The 15,000-nt window shown below is 43.0% G+C and overlaps 1 protein-coding gene across 1 annotated transcript in view; it reads left to right on the top strand.

The window, feature by feature from the left end:
- Positions 1–14,260, top strand: part of card14 (caspase recruitment domain family, member 14) — a 15,636-nt gene extending 1,376 nt beyond the window's left edge. The window contains exons 2-20 of the mRNA XM_072463418.1: positions 292–429; positions 1,190–1,515; positions 1,741–1,899; positions 1,980–2,099; positions 2,921–3,046; positions 4,229–4,378; positions 4,663–4,785; positions 4,890–4,990; positions 5,154–5,209; positions 5,466–5,517; positions 6,447–6,663; positions 7,363–7,489; positions 7,986–8,226; positions 8,761–8,821; positions 8,884–8,992; positions 9,066–9,227; positions 12,866–12,984; positions 13,326–13,441; positions 13,724–14,260. Of these exons, the coding sequence (XP_072319519.1) occupies positions 292–429; positions 1,190–1,515; positions 1,741–1,899; positions 1,980–2,099; positions 2,921–3,046; positions 4,229–4,378; positions 4,663–4,785; positions 4,890–4,990; positions 5,154–5,209; positions 5,466–5,517; positions 6,447–6,663; positions 7,363–7,489; positions 7,986–8,226; positions 8,761–8,821; positions 8,884–8,992; positions 9,066–9,227; positions 12,866–12,984; positions 13,326–13,441; positions 13,724–13,931 (2,711 nt within the window). The 3' untranslated portion in view covers positions 13,932–14,260. The remainder of the gene's footprint in view (positions 1–291; positions 430–1,189; positions 1,516–1,740; positions 1,900–1,979; positions 2,100–2,920; positions 3,047–4,228; positions 4,379–4,662; positions 4,786–4,889; positions 4,991–5,153; positions 5,210–5,465; positions 5,518–6,446; positions 6,664–7,362; positions 7,490–7,985; positions 8,227–8,760; positions 8,822–8,883; positions 8,993–9,065; positions 9,228–12,865; positions 12,985–13,325; positions 13,442–13,723) is intronic.
- Positions 14,261–15,000: the final 740 nt, after the last annotated feature.

Below are 15,000 nucleotides of genomic sequence, written 5' to 3'. Positions count from 1 at the left end.
GTTCAACTATGTCCCAGAACAATTTCATGTGGCTGAAACTAAACAGACGTAGACGGACTGGAGACGTGCAGAACAACTTAGAATCACATATAAGCCCTTGTCTAGTTTAGTACATAAGTATAACTGCCACATAAGTATAACTGCCACATAAGTATAACTGCTACTTTATGTAAAAAAAACCTAATTTTTCCTCCTTCGTTTGATGTTTGCTGGCGGTAAACACTCCTCTTACTGCACCTGAGTCAAGTATATACTCTTACTGTAGTAGTAATAGTGATGTCCTTTATCCAGGCTACATGCTGGACCTGCTGCGGACCCAAGGCCGGAATGGAGCAGTGGCGCTGCTGGACAGTCTGATGATCCACTATCCCACGCTCTACACCCAAGTGACGGGGCGCAAAGCCAGCATCGAGCCGTCCCGCTTCAGTGGTCCGTCTCTTTCCTCTCTGCTGCTCGTTTTAAAGACTTTAACACTTTCAACACTACCAACAAACCGGAAGTTTCTCTGTTGTAGATGTAGTTGTTTGCTAACGGCAGGGGGAGATAAAGGACACTTCCACTTGCCTCACAACAATTCATTTCCTATTGTTTGTCCGTTTACGACTTCACAAACATTAGATATTTAACAGATATTTACCATTTAGAGTTGTAGCCGTTTATATATTTGTAATGGTCCATAGCTTTTTATCGTTTTACGTGTTTTGAACTCCTACAGGGGAAAATGTCACTCACTGCTAAAATTCAGAATGCGTGAAGTCATCTGCATAACCTTTATTATAAGATAAGATAAGATAAGATAAGCCTTTATTGTCCACACATGGGGAAATGTTGGTGTTACAACGCAGTAGATACAGAGGGAAGGACAGATAACTTATAGGAAGTTTAAAAAAAACACTCTTAATAGATTTTAAATGATGCTGCTGCCCTTTGTCTTTCTGTACTTAATGTCTCACAAACTCAGTAATGTAGCTTTTTCTAAAGGGACTAAGTGATTTTTGGAAACATGATCTGCTAAATGCATCTATTCCAAGTGTTTGGATAAGTTTTTTATTAATATTGCAGCCATAATTTCCACTTTTTGAAACTATATGACATACATTTCTGAGTTGCAGATGATTGTATTCCTATGTGTAGTTGTACTGTAGAACAAAACATGTCTGATGAAGTTGTTATATATATATATACACAGGTCTGATCAAGTACTCCGAGCTGACGGAGTACCTGGTCCGGGCCGTGACCGGGATGCAGAAGGAGCTGCAGGAGGCGCGCTCGGAGGCCAGCCGCATGACCGCGCGCTGCACCTCCCTGGAGGCCGAGATCAGCCAGATCCTGGAGCACGAGGAGAAAACCCGGTACCTCCAGATCGAAAACGAGCGCATGCAGCGTCAGATCCGGACCTTGCAGCGAGAGATCACCAAAATGAAAGACGAAAAGTGCGATTTCTACGTGCGCTACACCGCCGCCATCGAGGAGAAGTCCGCTCTCAACATGCGCCTCCATGAACTCACGCTGCAGGTAGAGTTTCTATAGACAATATGCACATACTCCTCCCCGCAGTAAACACAAAGATGCAATCCCACGAGGAAAATACAATGCAGTACATACAACAATTTCAATGCGTCTCTGGAAAATCATCATTAACATCAAGTTCTTTAGTAGTTAGTAGCTCTCATGACATGAACACTCAGCCCACTGTGGTGTGGATTTCACTCACAAAAACCTCTCCTCATGTTGTCGCAGATGTACCAGCTTCAGACAGAGCTGCAGAAAGCCCAGACTGAGAATGAATACCAGAAGAGGTGCTCTTTAAAGTGCATGTCGTCGTTAAACACCCCCCAACTGCAGGAGGAGGTCCGGAGCCTGCGCTGTCAGCTGGACAAGGCCGTGAAACTAGACCCAGTGAGGACGCATGAGACAGATGAATATTGTTAGTATCGTGGCTTTGTGAGTGTTGTTCATGTGGTGATTGTTGTTGTCAGGCCCGTAACGACATCTTGGCCCAGGACTTGGCTGAAGCCATCGGGAGTCAGGTGGAACTGGCCGAGCAGCTTCAGAGCTACAGAGAGGAGAACGAGCAGCTGCACCGAGACAAGCAAACGGTTCGCTCTAGCGTTATATATATATGACTTTTACGGTGGTTTGTCGTATGTTAAAGATGCACTCTGTAACTGTAACTTCTCTGACCCGCTTATAGTAAGAGAGCAGTATTTTTAGCAATAACAACAACCGCCATAAAATAAATGTAAAATGAATATGTTTGTTTGCCAAACTGTGGAACATTTGAGGTAAAGCAATAATATCTTTAAAGCAGACGAGCCTCGAACAGAAAAGTTACATAATGCACCTTTAACAATGGTGGATGTAACTTGCTCTTGTTCTACATTTATAAGTCAGATTTGTCTTAAGCTGTGTCGTATTCAGTCCAATCCAACTTTATGTGTATAGCTCATTTTACCAACCGCAAAATAAGAATAAAACATACATAAATAAATACATACAAACCAAATGAAAACGAATAAAAAATGATATAAATTATACAAAATTATAAAAGACGGTCAGAGGACCACACAATTCTCATGCCGGGTTAAATGCCAGTGAATAAAAGTGCATTTTTAAACAAGACTTAAGTGCAGTCGTTCAATCAGGACATAATGACTTACTTTATGAGAGACCTACTTCCTCTCAGTATATTGCCAACAGGTTTTAATCATAGGATTTGGCCAACATATTTTATCAAGATAAATAGTTTTAGTAATGCAATCTTTTGACTAAATAACTAATAATATGAATATATTGAAGCTTCTTAATGTGCATTGTTGGTACAGTCTTCTTCTGCAGACATAGAACCTTTTCATGACATGATTTAGACCTGATTTTCTAAAGACGCCTGACGCCCTCTGCCCGTGTTGTCCGTCCACAGCTGCTGGAGCAGAAGGAGTGTCTGAACGTGCAGGTGCAGCAGCTGAGCCTGGACTGCTCCATGCACGAGCAGAAGGCCACGGTCATCCAGGAGCAGACGAGGGAGCTGCAGGAGGAGCGACATCAGGTCACACTTTCCCCTGAGCTTCACTGTGGAATACACCTGTTTTCCCCTCTAGTTTACTGTCACGCATGTCTTTGTGTGTGTGTGTGTGTGTGTGTGTCTGTGTGTGTGTGTGTCTGTGTGAGTGTGTGTGTGTGTGTGTGTGTGTGTGTGTGTGTCTGTGTGTGTGTGTGTCTGTGTGAGTGTGTGTGTGTGTGTGTGTGTCTGTGTGTGTGTGTGTCTGTGTGAGTGTGTGTGTGTGTGTGTGTGTCTGTGTGTGTGTGTGTCTGTGTGTGTGTGTGTGTGTCTGTGTGTGTGTGTGTGTCTGTGTGAGTGTGTGTGTGTGTGTGTGTGTCTGTGTGTGTGTGTGTCTGTGTGTGTGTGTGTGTGTCTGTGTGTGTGTGTGTCTGTGTGAGTGTGTGTGTGTGTGTGTGAGTGTGTGTGTGTGTGTGTGTGAGTGTGTGTGTGTGTGTGTGTGTGTGTAGAGGAAATTCCATGACGTTGAAAAGGGCTAATCTGCAGTATTTACTTACATGTAAATCCTCCCTAGTTGAACAGTTGAGCACAATAAGGCGACTTTTGGATGAGCATGTGACGTTTGAGGAAGTATCATCTTGAGCTATTCTGGGACACTAGTTTTAGCATTTCTGAAACTCCAAAGAATGCGATTAAGCTAATGTGTAAATGTGTAATGAAGGATTAACTCTTCATTGCTGGCATTAACTCTCCCACAGATTCTAGTTAAGTTACAATTTGAGATGTTTATAAGATTAACAGTACAAATGTCAATGTTTTCATGCTTTTCAAGAATTTATTATCTGTGTTGTATATTTAAGTCTGGATTGTGAGACTAAAGTCAAGGTGAGATTTAGTTTGTATGTTTTTTGTCTAGTGTAAAACATAGACAGTCAGTGACTTTCTTCAGTTACTATGTTTGGCGCTGCCGGAAAGAGATCCCAGATCCTCTTTTTATGTTGAGTCTTTGTGGCGAGCAGATTTGCCCTTTTCAAAGTCATGGGATTTCCTCTACACACACACGACTGTAGTTATAGACACTTCCAAAAAACTGGAACTGAGGCAACTGAAGTGGAAGAAAATGTGTATATATATATATATATATATATATATATATATATATATGTGTGTATTGCACAGATATCACTTAGCTGACAATTAGTATTTTGATCTCCGTTTTTGTGCTTGCAGGCTTACCAGTCGCGAGACGAGGCCCAGGCCATGATCACCCGTATCCTGACGGAGAAGGACTGCCTCAGGTCTAATCTGGTGGAGCTGCAGGAGAGACTGTTCAGCCTGAAGGCCGTGCACGGCTCCAGGGAGAGGAGACAGAGCTCTGATGTATGCCATGTCCATTCTGTCCACAGAAAACAACTCATATCTTTAGAGTTTAGAGTTCAAGTACTGGCTTTGAGCAAACAAAAATATATTTCAAAATATTCACAGTAATTGATTCAAACTGCCACCGTTGACCAAACAGCAGCACATGAAACGCTCTAGCACTTCTCAAAATGTGTCTTAAAGTACATTTGTAAATGGGTACTTCAAAACTTTAGCTTGAATCAATTTTTGTCTCCTTTACTGCCTTTTTTATAAAAAACATTTAACATATTATTTGTATCCAGGACTTGGATAGCAGCTGGAAAAGTCCCGTGACCTGTTGTGAAGAGTCACCCATCTCAGCTCGACGCAAACTTCGGCGCATGGACGCAGTGAATCCCATGTCTATGAGCTCTCCCATCTCTGAGGTACGGGAAAGCTAGCTTGAACCGGTCATTGTGGGGCCATTGAACGCACCCCAGGATTTCTTAGGTGATCTGTTGTGTAACGATCTGTGTTCATGCGTTTGAAGGGTGAAGACCTCGTAATGTGCAGCGTCCGCTCTCGACAAGCTGAACCTCCGTGTCCAGAGTCTCTTCGGCGGCGGGAGAAAACTCTTTACAGACACTGCAGGTTGTTCTCCACATCTTTACTTTACCTTTAGTACGCCAGTCGCTCTGCCATTACATAATCAAACTAGCTGTAGTAGTAGTAGTTCCCAAAATACGCCAACGGGTCTTGTCTATCTAACTTCTGTGTTTAAACATACAATAACCTTTCTTTTCTCTCCTTGTAGTGAAGAAGCTGCTGAAACTGATTCTCTTTCGGACGACTTTGTCTTTCTGCCTCTCAGTAAGTATATGATAGAGAGACTGTGTGTTTTTGAAGGAATACATTTACCAAACCAGATTGTTGTGAGATATGAAAGTATCCATTTTGTTTCCCTCCTCATTATTTTGTTTGTTTAAGCATGAGTCACTTTTCTTATTGCCAAGTCCATTTTTAGCTTCTGAAAGTAGTTGAAACTTGGCCACATTTTAAAGTCCAACATTAATCTGTAAATCCCCCGTGTGTTGCCAAATGATTAAACAGGGTTTGTGTTATTTAGCTGCCGAAGAGATGTGCAGGAATGCCACTCAGGATGGCACCAGCAGAGACAGGTATGGCAGTTTAAATCACTGAGCTGCAAACACACAAAACAAGGTTAGATCATTATCTTCTGCGGTTACTGGCGCTGTTGCTACCATAACAGCAGCATGCGTGTATTAGACAAGGTGGAGCCGCATTGACTCTCTTAATGCCAATGAAAACAAAGTGTAGTCAAAATAAAAACCCAGACCAATGGCCTTTCCGGCTACTGCTGCGTATCGGACTGCCACGCCTTTTCTTTAGTACTGGAATCAAGTTTGAAATGTTACTAAACATCAATCCACACCACACATTTTACCATAAAATATGACATTAAAACCTGATTTCAGAGCTATATTTTGGGGGCCTCAAAACTCTAGCCGTAGACACAGTAAATGGATACATCTGGAACATTCTTCTGGCCATGTCTTTAGTCCAGTTTATTTATGTCTACCTGACTTTTTTGTTTTGCTTTGTCCTGTTTAGTCTTTTTATAAATTAAAGAAACACTTCATCATTATATTAAAAACATAATAATGATAATAATAATAATAATAATGATAATAAAGATAATGATGATAATGATAATGATGATAATGATGATAATGATAATAATGATAAAGATAATGATGATAATGATAATAATGATGATAATGATAATGATAATAATATTGATAATGATAATAATGATAATGATAATAATTATGATGATGATAATGATAATAATAATTCAAAAAAAGTCGGTATTGACAAAGAACAACCCTAACGGTTGAAAATCTTGTTTTTAAAACAATGACTGGGTTGAAGTCCCTCTCGCTCCACATATTCTCTCCATATCCACTGCATGTCGACGCCCTCCTGTCTATCGTACCATCTGCTCACCACATAACATATCACACAATAAAATAAATGAATGCACTGTACAAAACACCGTGGCTAAACGTGTCTCTTTTGTTCCCAGCCTCTCTCAGACGTCGGTTCCTCCTTTCCTCATGCGCTCTCGTCCCAAAGCCATTCGCATCAACGGCCGCGTGCTGACCATCTCCTTCCAGGGAGAGACTCTGCTCAAGCAGCTCTCTGTGGTCGGCGGGAACAAGACCGGAGTGTTTGTGCACGAGCTGAGCGAGGGCAGCGCCGCTCAGATGGTCGGGATCAGCCCTGGAGCACAGATTGTGGAGGTACGTGCTCAGGTTCAGCAACTTTATAAAGCATCAAATTAAGGGAAGACAATTCTGTGGTGGAATTTGCTGTAAAATCTCTGTATTTACTGGGTCTATTAACATGAAACAAAAACTGCCACAATGTTCAGATAGTTGTGTATTTATTTGTTGTATATTGATTCGGTTGTGGTTAGTTATTATTTGTTGATTGTTAACAACGACAAAATTTGAATTTTCAGGCTAACTCAAAAACAAAATAATATATTCAAAATACCTTCTGTAAATTTATTTGTACCTAATATGTCAACAAAATGAACCCATACATTTATACCTGGCTCTGGCAATTTTTTCAGATTTAAATATCCCAAATACGTGCAATTTTGTCCTTTTTTTAACGTACAAAATGCTTCTAAATTAATGTTTTTCTTACATTTTTTTGAGTAAAATTCAGGGGAAATTTAAGATTTGTGAGTGTTAGATTTAAGATTTCTGTCTCACCTTAAACACAAATAGTTTAGCCACAAGATTAATATTCCAAGTTGTAGATCTAATCCCAGACCAAAAATATAAATTCAATATTTGTGAATTTTCTGTTTTTATTTATTTAAAAAACAGTGAAATACTTAAGGCATAAAAGTGTCCAAAGAAAATAACTTCAGTCAACGGCGATGGAGATGATTAGTGTGCAGTTTCTAAACATCCCTTATGGTTTTGAAGGTGCAGTATGAGCAGCGAGAGAAGGCCCTGAGAATGGTTCTGGAGGATTCCACTTTAGAGGAGGCGGTTTGGGCCCTGGGTCAAGTCACAGGCTTCTGTCACCTCTCTCTGCGGCCCAGGCCAGATGGTACCACCCTCCACTTACTTTTCACCTTTTAAATCATTTTTATCTGTGAAATGTGCTCTGTAAATAAAGTCTTAGCGTAGCATCTGGCACTAACGCGACAACAGAAGGATCATTTTTACTACAGTGACATAAAATGCAATCAAACCACAATTCAATTCTAACAAAATGTATGTTCACACAGGCTTTTTCAAACAAGCGCTGGAATTGTATGACTGATATGTTTCCAGTTGTCATGAATCACAATGGTTGACTTGTACGTTAATTATATGATTAGAGAGATCAATTATATGTTATTTTGGTGCAAACAACAATGTAAAAACTATGCAAAAAGCAAAGTTGATTTAGTAAAAGAGAACACACAGCGAGGAATGACAATGTAGAAACTATAAATCACCTTAGTATTTTCCATGTATGCATTGTTTAAATATTGTTTTAAGATTTAGCGGCTAATGACTACGAGTGAACTTAACGACTAATAAAGCGCTCTGTTGTTCAGATTATCAGGCCTTAGTGCAGCAGCTCCAGAGCGGTGCGGTGTCCTCTGGAGACTCCTTCTACGTGCGGGTCAACATGTCCCTGTCCTCCAGCTGCTGCGGGACTCTGGCCGTGTCCTGCAACGACATCATCCACGTCACAAACACGTGGCCGAGTGGCGCCCCCGACTCCTGGCAGGCCAGTCAGGTGCACCCCTGTCAGCTGCTGCACCTCCAGAGCGGGACCGTCCCGAACTACTTAAGGTTGGTGGAGCTCAATACAGGACATTCTGGTTATGGAAAATACTGGTTCAACATCACGCAGACTTTTCTCAAAATTCCAAATATGAAGACTTCAATGGCACAAATGCTGTATGTTCCTAACGCAATTATAGTACCGTATTTTCCGGACTATAAATAGCACCTTTTTTCATAGTTTTGGCCGGGGTGCGACTTATACTTATATTTATACTTATATACTTATACTCCGGAGCGACTTATATGTGATATTATTTGTTATTTTCACACTTGTAATAGCATTTCATACTCCAGTGCAACTTATAGATGTTTTTTTCTTCTCTATTATGCATTTTTTGGCTGGTGCAACTTATAGTCTGGAAAATACGGTAAACATAAAAAAGAATAAAACTGTTCAAAGTCTATGAGAAAACCTGACGAGAATTCTACTTCTGGAACCAAATAAATCCAGCCCAATGTTCAGCTCCGTTGTTATTTCTGTGAACACATAATAAAACAACATTTCATGATTTAATCTGAACGTCTTCTTGGCTCATACAGAGCACAAGGACTTCTGATCCGAGCACTTGAGGATATGAATTTCCAAACCAAGTCTCAAAAGGTAAGATCTTGAATCAATATCATTCCTCTGCAAATGTTGAATCCTTCCTCTTGGTTTTGTAGAGCAGTCGTGCAGCGCCTCAGAAACAAAGCGTCAGAATCGTCAGCACTGGGCGACAGGGGAGGAATCCGCTGTGGGTCAGCTTTGAAAAGGACGGGAGCCCAGAGTCTGGTATGGGATCAAATATTAAACGCATAAAATACTTTGTTTTGGCAAACCTAACATATATTTTCTCTTCTCTCAGGTGACATTACGTCCAAAGGTTGTGTTACTCTCATGCCCTACACTCTGGTCACCCCACACTTCCCACCGGTGTGCAGACCTATCCTCCTCCTGCCCTCCATTCTGGGCCGTGTCCTGGATAAGAAGCTGGTGGGATGGGAGGGATTTCAGCTTCTGGAGCCTGGTAAGACTGTAGGACATGACATGAAGATCAGAGACAGGCACGAGTAAAGACCCTTCACTAATAATGTTTCATTTAGAAGCAGCTTTGAGGCTCTTTTAGTCCCACAAACTTTGTGGATTAAATACGTTTTAATCTGTTTTTAGGGAGCGTTCTCACTTGCACACACCACATCATTGGGACTAAACTTAAACTAGACCAGGACCAGACCAGAACCGGAACAGGACCAGACCAGGACTTTAACAGGACCAGAACAGGACTAGAACAGGACTGGAACAGGACTAGAACAGGACCGGATCAGGACCGGATCAGGACTGTAACAGGACTAGAACAGGACTGGAACAGGACTGGAACAGGACTAGAACAGGACTGGAACAGGACTAGAACAGGACTAGAACAGGACTGGAACAGGACTAGAACAGGACTAGAACAGGACTGGAACAGGACTGGAACAGGACTAGAACAGGACTAGAACAGGACTGGAACAGGACTAGAACAGGACTGGAACAGGACTAGAACAGGACTAGAACAGGACTAGAACAGGACTAGAACAGGACTAGAACAGGACTAGAACAGGACTGGAACAGGACTAGAACAGGACTGGAACAGGGCTGGAACAGGACTGGAACAGGGCTAGAACAGGACTAGAAAAGGACTGGAACAGGACTAGAACAGGACTAGAACAGGACTGGAACAGGACTGGAACAGGACTGGAACAGGGCTAGAACAGGACTAGAACAGGACTGGAACAGGACTAGAACAGGACTGGAACAGGACTAGAACAGGACTAGAACAGGACTAGAACAGGACTGGAACAGGACTGGAACAGGACTGGAACAGGACTAGAACAGGACTAGAACAGGACTAGAACAGGACTAGAACAGGACTGGAACAGGACTGGAACAGGACTGGAACAGGACTAGAACAGGACTGGAACAGGACTAGAACAGGACAAGAACAGGACTAGAACAGGACTGGAACAGGACTGGAACAGGACTAGAACAGGACTGGAACAGGACTAGAACAGGACTAGAACAGGACTGGAACAGGACTAGAACAGGACTGGAACAGGACTAGAACAGGACTGGAACAGGACTAGAACAGGACTAGAACAGGACTAGAACAGGACTAGAACAGGACTAGAACAGGACTAGAACAGGACTAGAACAGGACTGGATCAGGACTGGAACAGGACTAGAACAGGACTAGAACAGGACTAGAACAGGACTAGAACAGGACTAGAACAGGACTGGAACAGGACTAGAACAGGACTGGAACAGGACTGGAACAGGACTGGAACAGGACTAGAACAGGACTAGAACAGGACTAGAACAGGACTAGAACAGGACTGGAACAGGACTGGAACAGGACTGGAACAGGACTAGAACAGGACTAGAACAGGACTAGAACAGGACTAGAACAGGACTAGAACAGGACTAGAACAGGACTAGAACAGGACTGGATCAGGACTGGAACAGGACTAGAACAGGACTAGAACAGGACTAGAACAGGACTAGAACAGGACTAGAACAGGACTGGAACAGGACTAGAACAGGACCGGATCAGGACTGGATCAGGACTGTAACAGGACTAGAACAGGACCGGATCAGGACCGGATCAGGACTGTAACAGGACTGGAACAGGACTAGAACAGGACTAGAACAGGACTAGAACAGGACCGGATCAGGACCGGATCAGGACCGGATCAGGACTGGAACAGGACTGGAACAGGACTAGAACAGGACTGGAACAGGACTGGAACAGGACTAGAACAGGACTAGAACAGGACTGGAACAGGACTAGAACAGGACTAGAACAGGACTGGAACAGGACTAGAACAGGACTGGAACAGGACTAGAACAGGACTGGATCAGGACTGGAACAGGACTAGAACAGGACTAGAACAGGACTGGAACAGGACTGGAACAGGACTAGAACAGGACTGGAACAGGACTAGAACAGGACTGGAACAGGACTGGAACAGGACTAGAACAGGACTGGAACAGGACTGTAACAGGACTAGAACAGGACTAGAACAGGACTGGAACAGGACTAGAACAGGACTAGAACAGGACTAGAACAGGACTAGAACAGGACTAGAACAGGACAGGACTAGAACAGGACTGGAACAGGACTAGAACAGGACTGGAACAGGACTAGAACAGGACTAGAACAGGACTAGAACAGGACTAGAACAGGACTAGAACAGGACTGGAACAGGACTAGAACAGGACCGGATCAGGACCGGATCAGGACCGTAACAGGACTGGAACAGGACTAGAACAGGACTGGAACAGGACTAGAACAGGACTAGAACAGGACTAGAACAGGACTAGAACAGGACTGGAACAGGACTAGAACAGGACTAGAACAGGACTAGAACAGGACTAGAACAGGACTGGAACAGGACTAGAACAGGACTAGAACAGGACTAGAACAGGACTAGAACAGGACTAGAACAGGACTGGAACAGGACTAGAACAGGACTGGATCAGGACTGGAACAGGACTAGAACAGGACTAGAACAGGACTGGAACAGGACTGGAACAGGACTAGAACAGGACTAGAACAGGACTAGAACAGGACTAGAACAGGACTGGAACAGGACTAGAACAGGACTAGAACAGGACTGGAACAGGACTAGAACAGGACTAGAACAGGACTAGAACAGGACTAGAACAGGACTGGAACAGGACTGGAACAGGACTAGAACAGGACTAGAACAGGACTAGAACAGGACTAGAACAGGACTGGAACAGGACTAGAACAGGACTAGAACAGGACTGGAACAGGACTGGAACAGGACTAGAACAGGACTAGAACAGGACTGGAACAGGACTGGAACAGGACTGGAACAGGACTGGAACAGGACTAGAACAGGACTAGAACAGGACTGGAACAGGACTGGAACAGGACTGGAACAGGACTGGAACAGGACTGGAACAGGACTGGAACAGGACTAGAACAGGACTAGAACAGGACTAGAACAGGACTAGAACAGGACTGGAACAGGATTCGCTCACTCCCTGTTCGATTATGCACTGTAGCTGTTTTGTCAAATACTTAACTTATGCAGAACTCAGCAATGAACCTTCAACATTTGGTGGGGCCCAGTGTATTTCCACACTGTGCTTATGACAACGGTGCGGTTTGAGATGGTTTTGTACAGTTTTAGTCCTGGTTTTATCTTGTTTAGTCCTGGTTGAGTTTCTCTTTTGTCTTTTATGTTTACCTCTCATTTTAGTCCATTGGTTTGGAAAAAGAAACCAGACTTGGCACTGCTTCAAATGCACTGAATGTTTTCTGTTGTGTTTCCGTCATATTCACCTCCACTCTATAACAAAAGCATGTTTCACTCCCCCTGAACACATTCTTAATCCTTTTATGACTTTGCCGGTAACTAAATCAGCAATAAAAGAAAACAGGAACGGGCCCCGGCTCCAAGCGCTTATCTAGTATGTGCTATTTTTAGACCAACAACAATAACACGGGAAAAGAGAAAAAGAGAATATTAGATTAGATAACCCAGTATGTACATAAACCCAGCGTGTACAGTATGGGTTTGTTAGCACATTTATCTTTTGCATGACGTCATAGCGTTTACTGCCACCGTGTCATTGTTTCCACTGTTTGTTTTCCAGAGACGCTGAGCCCGGGTGAGCACGCCGCCCGACTGCAGAAGTCTGAGATCCTGGAGGAGTGTGAACTGCCAAAGAACACGCACTACACTATCCAGAGCGTGGAGAAAATCATGAAGAAGGTGCAGAGTATTTGTCCATTTCAAACAGTATCAGTTAAATCATTGAGTTGGTCTTTTAACAGTTATGTCATTTACTTTGTGTCTCATTTATCCACACTTTACTCCAGCCTAACCCAATCATAGGTGCGAGTTAAGGTTAGAAAATACATAACATATTAATTTAAATAACAAAGTAAACCCAAGCAGAGCAGCAGATACATTCACAACTCACTTTCCCTTCACACACTTAAGTGCAGTTTCTTTTATGCACAAAGTCCTACCATCGTCCCACAGTGGCTCTCATTAGACCCTCTTACTCTGACTAACCATTTAGTTCATTAGTTGTTTTATTTGTTCCTCAGGGGATTCACTGTGTGCTGCCTCTGGGTCTGGACTGTGTGCGGAGGCTGCACAGAGCCGACATTTACCCCATCATCATCTTCATTGGACAGAGCGCCCGCAGCGCTCACAAGCTCAGGTACAACTCATCTATACGTCTGATGCATCACCAAATCACCAAATCATGACAGGAACTAAACACAGAACAAAATAGATGACACGTTTACATTTCCTCATAAGTAAATTCGATAAAGAATAATGTTATTTTAATTTTGACTAATATGCCTGGCTCTTTGTTGTGTCCTCTTCAGAAATGTGACCATATGTCATTGTGCTGTCATGATTCTCTGTTGCGCCGGCAGCTGGAGAACAGGTTCTCTGACATACTAGAGCTGTGACCACGCCCTTCTGCTTCTGACAGGTCCAAGCTGCAGAAGCACGGCCACTCGGAGGAGCAGCTCTTGGCCTGTTCTCGCAGTGAGGAGCCTCTTCTGGACAAACTGCCCTGTCTGTACCACAGCATGGCCCTGGACTCCTGGTGCGACTCCAACTCTCTGCTCACGCGCCTGCGCACCGTCGTGTGGGAGGAGCAGAAGAAGATCGTGTGGGTGGAGCCCGACCTGTTGTGAACTCAGACTGAAGTGAAATATTTACATTAAGATTATAGAGTAGGATTTACAACCTGCTTGTAAACAGTAGTATGTATCTGTGATACTTATAACAGGGTATGTTACTTTCATAAAGTGTGACATCACTTTAGGGGGGATTAATATAACTACAGACTTTGGTAAATGTGCACCACATCTAAGCTCCTCTGCACTCATTGTGGGTGTTACAGCGTTCATCACTGATAGAACTCAGCTGCTTCTTCACTTTTTACATTTATAGCAATGATATGTAGCAATTTCTAAAACAAAAGGTTACATTATGTGCATTAAAATAATGTGTTTATCATGTAGCAGCAGTTTATTTATTTGTATTTGTATTTTTTTCAAACGCCTGTGCAGGTGACAGAGCGGTTAGAGCTCTCACCTCCCAATGAGGAGATCATGGGTTCGCTTCCCGGGCCAGACCAACATCACATGATCTCTCTGGGTGGAGTCTGCATGTTCTCCCCGTGTTACCGTGGGTTCTCTCCGGGTTCTCCGGCTCCTCCCACCGTCCAAAGACATGCATGTGATAGGTAAAATTGGTGACTCTAAATTGGCCCTAGTGAATGAATGTGAGAGTGAACTGTCTGTAATGTCTATGTCTCTGTGTTGGCCCTGCGACGAGCTGGCCCCTGTCCAAGGTGTGCCCCGCCTAAGGCCCGAAGTTACTGGGATAGGCTCTAGTCACACGCAACCCTTAACAGGAACAGCGGTAAAAAATTGATGAACGAATGTATTTTTTGGCTGTGATAAGAGTCCACAGCAGTGATTCAACAGGCCTAAGCAATGGGGGCTAAAAACATCCTTTATTTTGTCTTTATTACATGATTATTGTTCACTCTGTGTTATGTGACATATAATACAATAAAAAATAAAAAAATCTGATTATGTTCATTGACGCTACGAGTGCGCATGCGTATTTACACAACAGGCGCATTTTCTGCAAATGGTTAATATCAACGTTTGTGGTGCTTTGAAGAAACGGATATGCATCAAAATACCACTTCTTCTATCTGATCTAGTTCAGGCCTATAATCTACTACATCAT

The sequence above is a fragment of the Eucyclogobius newberryi genome, unplaced genomic scaffold (assembly GCF_026437365.1).
Source record: "Eucyclogobius newberryi isolate DKJ021-1_F unplaced genomic scaffold, fEucNew1.0.hap1 SCAF_4, whole genome shotgun sequence".
NCBI lineage: Eukaryota > Metazoa > Chordata > Actinopteri > Gobiiformes > Gobiidae > Eucyclogobius > Eucyclogobius newberryi.
Note: the sequence above shows the minus strand (reverse complement) of the source record. Positions and strands in the feature narration are given on the sequence as shown.